The following is an 8,252-nucleotide window of genomic DNA, read 5'->3' as shown; positions in this document are numbered from 1 at the left end:
GAGATGCTGTCATCAAAGAAAAGGGGAAAGAGTACAGTGACAGAAGAAGACAAGCAAAGGAGAGTAATATAAAAGAGGGTGATGTCGTACTTGCTAAGCGGATGCGAAAAGCAAATAAACTAGACACCGAATTCACTAACGAACAGTTTGTAGTTCAGCGTAAAGAAGGTACTGATACTGTCATACAATCGAAGGCCACTGGTAAACAATATAGGCGAAGTTCAGCTCATTTAAAGAAAATTGAAGATCCAAGAACTTTCCGGAAAACTCAGGAAGACAGCTCAGAGCCTATATCTCCGTCAGTTCAATCTGAAATCGACGGCGACAGGAGATGTGATTCCAGGGCCGAGTCAGGAAACACATCAGTCGAGGCATCCGTTTCATCCAGATCACCTGTAACAAGACGTCCGAGAAATGTACCGACGAAGTATCAAGATTATATACCGTATTAACTGTAAAGACCAAACAGATCTAAATAAATATTTAAACTTGTTTGCATTTTTAAATCAAAGGAGGGATTGTAGTGTATTGCCTACCTTGTATTAATAAACCATTGCAACACACCTATTTACTCACACCTTGTATTGCCTCACATTGTTATTCACCGAAGCATACCTTCTATATTCATATACATTGATGGGTGGGCTACGGGCTGTCATTCGGGCTACGAGCGTAGAGAAGGACGGACACAATCTTACATATGTGTATCGCACTTTATTCTTTATATTCTCAACTTCTACCCACTTCGTGAAGCTATCTACCACCACTAAGAAGACATTTTTCGCAAAAAATGAATAAATAAATGAAAAAGAAGTCTGCTGGTTTTTTTGGAAACCCAAGTTTTTCATAAAATCTTGAATAACAACCCCATCCTGAGTAAGCATGTAGCCGTCAACTTCCTCTAGATCTTGATGAAGTGAAATGTTCAAAGCATCCTCAGAAGAAATTACCGAATTACTTTTCGAACAACAGATTTTACCCTAAAATTAACTGTTGCGACATAATAAAGCATTTAAAAATGACAGAAGATGGGGACAAATCGGAGATTATTGTTGCAAAAGTAATACGAAATCATTGTAACGAGAAGTCATTGATATAACGAAATGATAGTGCGTGATTTTTTTTTCAATAAACATTCCATTCGCAGTGCCGCGTGTCAGAAGACATTCACTGCAACGATTGAACACTTTTCCATTCATTAACCAAAAAGTTCACCCTCTTGTTCATCCCACAGGTTTATTCATCATACAACCACAGCGCAGCGAAGTTGATGTATTGATGCTACCTCTGGCCGACGGTATGTTTTCCAGTTCATTCAGTATGTTTTGGTAAGCGGACCGGTTCGGAACGCGGTTCGGAGAATCGAAACAGCTGACGACTACAAACATTTGTTATTATGGTTTAAACAAAACTGCGAGCCTTTGCTTTGCTTCGGACGTTTAGAATACGGCAAGTGAAACAGCTGCGTGTAAGCGTGTGTGTGTGTGCGTGCCTATCTCGTGTGATGATGATTTGTCGTCTTTTTCTAACCTTTTGAACTGCGGTGGTGTTTTGCTTGCCGGATTTACCGGGTCAGGTGGAAAAAAGTGCTTATCGTGTGCGGCAAGGTGATTTGGGTTTAGTGATAATAGGTAAACGAACATTGTGTCGGTGATTCAAAAAATAACGCATTTTTCTCTGATGCTGTTCAATTCAACTTACGGTACAATTGTATGGGGAAAACATAGGTTGTTATTTAAACATGCTAGTGACACATACTAACTATGAAAGCTTTTGAATAAATGTGATTTATTAAACAAAAGTCAATTTTACAAGTGATAAGTGAACGAAACATTCGACGATTGGTGCATTGGTATGGAACGTGTGAATTGATGTGTGGTTTTCTGTCTGTGAACTGATGGTTATTGATCTAACAGAGAACAAAACTCCAAGGTTAGACTATTTGTCCCAACTGTTCAATCTAGTATATGTTGGCGCAAATGCAAATAGACAAGTATGTGTTTTTTTCATAAATTATTCGTTGAAATATCGTATTATTTGAAATAAGTATTGCCGAATATATTTCCTTTGTTCGAGCATTCTAAAAAAAATAACAAAAACACTTCAAATATTGACCGTTGGTGCATTGAAACACCTTTTAATTGGGCGGTTACCTGCGTTTTTTTACTTCGCCTAGATTAAGCTTCGTTTGTAATTTTTTAAAGTGCATTCACATTTTTTCAAACTCAAGTTTGCCGAATAATTAGAAGCAAAATGTTTTCATTTTTCAAGTGTATTGAGGTGTCTGGGTTCGTCATTTGAAATAATGATCTTTACCTTGTCCTATATATCGCGTTTCGCAATATTCAGACCCGGTCTTACATTGCTTTGTAGTTTTCTAACACTCTAGCCTTGTACACAAACATTGGAACGTGTTGATGCCGCATGATGTATAGCCGGGGGTTCTCAGAAGCTGAGAATTTTTCTTCATGTTTTTGTTGATTTCATTCTCTCGCTGTTTTTTTCTGCTGCACCTTGAGATGCTGTATGTTCTTTTCTGCTTTGAATCTTCACTGATCAAGGATGTTTTGGAAGTTAAGTAATACCCACGCTTCCGCAAAGTATCGTTGTGTTTTCGTCAACACTGTGTAAACTTTTGCAACCCAAGCTTCTTTTCCAAGGCGAAATTCTCAAATTCGAATGAAATATCATTGAACAAATTTCCTACCAAGCTTTGCAAACGTTGATTTCAAAAATAGAACAATTTTTTGACGTAAAAAAATCTGACCTCAGCTTCTCGAGATATTGAGACGGTATTTTACAGTGAATCCCATAACTCTGCAAGTAAAGTTACGGAAAAATGTAGTTTTGGAGTGTACATACTGTGCTAAATCACCGACTAATAAAAGCCACATTAGGAAAATTTACTCTCACGACGAGACCAACAAGAGGTTGCCATTAAGGGGCAGTTCTATCTCCTTTGTCATGAAACAACGGTGAATGAATGAAGTGAAGTGAATATCGCATCTCCTTTGTCGTTGTTCTTAGTTGTCGATGATCTTCTCAACAAATTAATTCAGGATATAAAGTCACTGGGTTTGCTTTTCAAACAATACCATTAAAATGGTGAACAACTGTCAAATTAAAAATAAGGAACTTTTGCTCAACAGTATGATTTTAAATCCAAAAGCTGAACCAAAGATGTAAAGCCCAGACTGTGTCACTTGAACTGTAAAATATGTATTCAAATAGCAAAACATCTGAATAAAAATGCATTTAAGATGTAAAAAAAAAAAAGTCACTGGGTTTGCTCTTGATACAATCATTTTAGTGAGGGGAAAATGTGAGTTTACTTTCTATAAAATACCAACAGGCTTGAATTACAAATACCAACTGTGTAACTTGACTGGATTCAGCACTGATTTTTCAAAAACAGGTTTAATTCCAGAAGAAGGAGAGTGTACAAAAGCTAGGCTTTGAAACTAAAGGCTGATTTAGACGATGCCAGTCAGCGCTCTAGTTGAAGTATCCAGTGAACAGAGAACAGACACTCTGTTCAAGTTAGAGGCCAATTACTTGTTGAACAGAGTGTCTGTTCTCTGTTCACTGGATACTTCAACTAGAGCGCTGACTGGCATCGTCTAAATCAGCCTTAAGGATCATTCTCTGGATAAACTCGGCAATAGTGCGGCCAGATTACCATATGCTTAATTAGTGGAATGACCTAAAACTACACAAAAAAACAGAAAGTGGGTTATATATATATGGTATAACCGCAATGGTGACGTAGGACTATCGTTGATTCAGTGATCCTTTGTTTGAAGTTGAATCTGAATCCATTCTGAATGAATGAATAAATGAATATTTGGGGGACTTCGAAAATGAGAGCGTTACGTTGGAGGTACAAGGTTTTATGCATCCAATATTGGATACGAAAATATCCTACTGATGGGGGAGAATAATCTTCAGAAGCTATCCTGTTAATTGCGATTGATTAAAAAATCACAAAACCAAATGTATTTGGTCACAGTGTTACATAGATAGAAAACATTCAAATAAACTCTTTCACATGAATGTAATTTTAAATTCCCAGAGGAACTGGCAGATTATTTTCAGTAACGATTAGATATTTCCACATTTTCCTCGATACTGGAAGCCCACCAGTGGTTTATGCTAACTCGATAACCATCTGTTAATAGCACTTGATTGAAACATATTTGGTCACAGTGTTACATGGATAGAAAACATTCAAATAAACTCTTTCACATGAATGTATTTTTAAATTCCCAGAGGAACTGGCAGATTATTTTCCGGATCTTTCTCGATGCTGAATGGCATCCAAACGGAAAGAATTCCGTGCGTGTATGTGTGTGTGTAGTGGCTGCTTCGATGGTCATCTTCTCTTCTCCTGAAGGATCGGCTTCTCTGTGTTCCCTCACAGTTTCAAACAAACTGCTTGCGTTTCAGGGCAGATCTCGATCAATTCAATTTTTTGGTGGGTTTTTTTTGGAGGAAATCTATTTTTACTAGGGGTGGATAAACTTTTTTTGTATACTGTATGTGTTATCAAAATCATTGCAATAAGTACATCCAAAGTTGAACGCTACCGGTGTAAGCCAGATTCACAAAGTTCAACTCCTAACCCCACGTTGACGGTTTAGTAAATACTTACATTATTGATTAGATCTAGTTTGTTGCCATGTACCTAATCAGTCTGCAATATTTACCCGTTCCACAGCACTGAGTCCAATAAAATCCATTAGGCAGGCCAGCTTTTACCACCACAATCTCACATATCCTGGACCAATGAAAACACGGATGGCTGCTAGCGGCAGCAGAGTACGCATCGCGTAGAAAACCGAAGGGATGATGATGCAATGTTCGCCATCAGGATATACCTCCGTTATTGATTTTTTTCCCCACTACCGGCGGCGGCGGCTTCGTCCTCAGGGATGCTGCTGTGCGAAGAAACCCATTGCCATTAAACATGTGATTTTGAACGCGACTCCTCGGAATCCACACAGCCGCACGGCAGCTTGGCGGCAGTACGATATCTCACCCTCGCGCGTGGCGATTCTATGCGTCGGGCGGAGGAACCAAAAAAAAATAAAACATCTTCGTTCATAGATTCGTCTGAACGATGTGAGATGAATAAAGGGGGACAGCAGTGGCGAAGATGCTGAAATCTGATCGCATCGTGTTTGAATGAAGATATTGATTTTTGTTTTTGGTTTTGGGCTTTTTTTCAGCGTGCGGATAGTGAAGATAGTTCATTGATCAAGCGGGAACGAGAAAGCGATACGAATTCAAAGGTGGTATATGCTTTTCGAGTTTTATTGGGATGATATGTGTGAAGAGAGATGAAGAAATAAGGCAATAATCGAAAGTGAAATTACCATAAAAAGTAAGAGAATATAAGTGAAGGCGGTGCGAGAGTAATAAAGGTCATCCAAAGAAGAATAAGAAAAAAGTGTGTCATTGATCGATCACAATTGCGGAAAACGTAAATAAGACAGCGCGTAAGTGTTCGCGCGTTCTGCGCTCGAGAGAAGCAACGCTTGTGTGACGAAGTGTCCTCTGTTTATGGTCAATGCTTATATGGTGTCACCTTTTCCAAATCGAGCCAGAATTAAGGAGGAGGTGAGGCCAAAGCAGACTACAGAAATGATGCTATTGAGCTGAAGAGAAGTGGTGAAAACAAACAGGTCTGAAAAATATGTTTATTTTTTGTTTACGAAACTGGAATTCGGTCACACTGAGGGATCAAGAAATGTGTAGAAAGTTCGCGTGACGGAATAATACGCGGAGAAATAGTGAGGACAAATTCGATCATTTCTGGATACATCATCAGAAGACGGAACCAGCGGACACCATGATAAGAAGGCGTGCGCCAAATCGATTCGCGTGCATCAACTATCCCAGTAGAGTTGAGGGCTGGCTGGACTTTTGCGGTGAGTACAGTTTGATGAAACATCATTGTTCGATAACTTGCGACTTGCGACGCTATTGTACTAGTTCTCATTGGACAAAATGATCGATGGTTGAACAACTGATAGCGACTGTCAACTTTCATTTTACCACTTTGAATACTCATACATCAAAGTACGTCCGTTCTCAATTTGTTCTGCCATTTGACAATCTTGACAATGACATTCTGTGTGGCCAACGGTCCATAAAATAACACATAACCAGTCGTAGGGGCAGTCCATTGTTTTTTTTCTGAACCTGCCAAACACATAACTGTTCCGTCACCCTTCGAATGAATTATTGAATAGTCTTTCTCCGATTTCGCCTTAATACTATTTTGGATAGAGATAGTATACCCGACGGAACTGGCTACAATTTTGGATGCCGCCCTGTAATTTTTTAAGTGCCCATAACTTGAGTATAGTAGCTGCGTTTGATCGTGCTTTTAGCGAAATAATCGGCACGTGTGTGAAATAATCAATAATATGTGTCGTTAACCTCGGGTCACACCGCTGTTCGTTTAAACTGTTCAATTGTTTAATTGTTTGCTGTTGATCATATATTTAGTTATGGATTCTTTTATTTTGGCCAATTTTGGTTCGTTGAAGGAATTACAATTCCTACATTCTACACTGCGTTTTGTAACTATAGAACATTTCTATTTTTCTAAGTTTCCAGAGTGAAGTCGGTTGAAATGAAGTATATAGTGTAGGATATAACAACTATCTTCATTTATAAGACTGGCTGTTACTGCCCAGACGGGAAGCTATAAAAACAAACTCATCTCAATTTTAATACAAACAACTTTATTTAAACACTTTACATTACACAAAATACTTAACGCTAAATACAGCACTTTAAACAATATCCTCAGCAGTAGAACCTGAATCCGCACCTGCAAAGAAAGAGTAATTAGTGATGCTATATATCTGAATATTAATTGTTACTTACCTTCTCAACACGTAACAAAACCTGATACACATTTATTTGCACCTCTTGAAACACAACAGCACAACAAAAAAGCATATAGACAATCATAACAATCACAAACAATAACAAGCGAATTGTCAAAGGACCAGGAACGTATTGAAAAGAACCCGCTATACAACGCGCAACGCGCGAATATTCCAGACGCAATCCAAACAAACGTTATTCAAATGACTATGGGCCAATCGCATAAATAGGGCACGAAATGTTAAGAACACGGTATAGAGGCGAATGAACTGCAAAGTTTAAAGCCTCTCAAAAACAAAGAATGGAATAAGAACAGGGTCAGTCGCAAATAAACCTTCGAAAAGTATAGACCAACCAGCTTTGGCTATGTTTGTTCTCATCTCTACATCTTTATCGCCTTTCCAGTCTACTCTACTCATCACACTAAAACTCTGCTCAGAAACCTTTCTGGGCGGATACACTGGCCATTTGAACTTTATTGTTGTGTCAAGGCGCGGAACATTAAAAAAACTAAAATTCCAGTGTTTCATAACTATAGAACCAGATGGATCTCACTCCTTTACAAAATAACGTCAATTTCACATGAATTACATTTAGTTTCTAATTCATAGGTCATCTTTAGTTCTCAATCAGTTCAAATAACCCATTCGGGGTGGTTTCGATCATGTTGTGATGTGTATCTCGTTCTACATCGAGGAAACGGCTCGTTTAAGCTCTTCAAATCACGTATCCTGCCTGTAAGCTGCACGTTCATTCCTCATAAGGGGTTGTCCACATACCACGTGGACAGAAAAAGCATGATTTTAGACACCCCCCTCCCCCTCCGTGGACAAGCGTGGACATTTCTTATACCCCTCCCCCTGTTGTCCACGTGGACATTCCTCCGGTTTTGAGCAAAAAATCAAGAAATTCTATTTTTTCGCTTAAATTTCATTTCAAGTTTGTTTCTATTTTCTATTCCATATGTTTAATGATAAAAATTATAGCTTTACCAATGGTAACGATTTGTCTTGAAATCTTCGATGTTTTTCAACATTGTCCGGGAGCTCATTATTTTCTTCCGAATTCCATCCACGTTATCTTCATATCCATTTTAAAATACCCTTTGTGAGCTTATTCTCGAGTATTTTTATTAAAGCTGGCTGGCTGTTTGAGTTTTCAAAAAATCAGACAATGAAATCAACCACTTTGTTTGAAAACAGAATTTTCTCGTCTAAACATCAATAACTTTCGCTTTTACAGGTTCGGTAGTGCCTGATGGCTATAATGAACCTAGTAAAACAAAACATCTGCAATATCATCGTGATCGATGATTCCGTTGACCTACAACCCTTAATTGTTAAATCATGCTG

The 8,252-nt window shown here is 38.4% G+C and overlaps 1 protein-coding gene across 3 annotated transcripts in view; it reads left to right on the top strand.

Moving 5' to 3' along the window:
• The first annotated feature begins 1,335 nt into the window (after positions 1-1,335).
• Positions 1,336-8,252, top strand: part of LOC129764826 (ras GTPase-activating protein raskol) — a 355,896-nt gene continuing 348,979 nt past the window's right edge. For 2 of the 3 annotated variants that reach the window (XM_055764333.1, XM_055764331.1), the window contains exons 1-2: positions 1,336-1,631; positions 5,229-5,930. In XM_055764333.1, the coding sequence (XP_055620308.1) occupies positions 5,852-5,930 (79 nt within the window). In that variant the 5' untranslated portion in view covers positions 1,336-1,631; positions 5,229-5,851. The remainder of the gene's footprint in view (positions 1,632-5,228; positions 5,931-8,252) is intronic. The other variant, XM_055764332.1, reaches the window with a different exon arrangement.

The sequence above is a fragment of the Toxorhynchites rutilus genome, chromosome 2 (genome assembly GCF_029784135.1).
Source record: "Toxorhynchites rutilus septentrionalis strain SRP chromosome 2, ASM2978413v1, whole genome shotgun sequence".
Lineage (NCBI taxonomy): Eukaryota > Metazoa > Arthropoda > Insecta > Diptera > Culicidae > Toxorhynchites > Toxorhynchites rutilus.
Note: the sequence above shows the minus strand (reverse complement) of the source record. Positions and strands in the feature narration are given on the sequence as shown.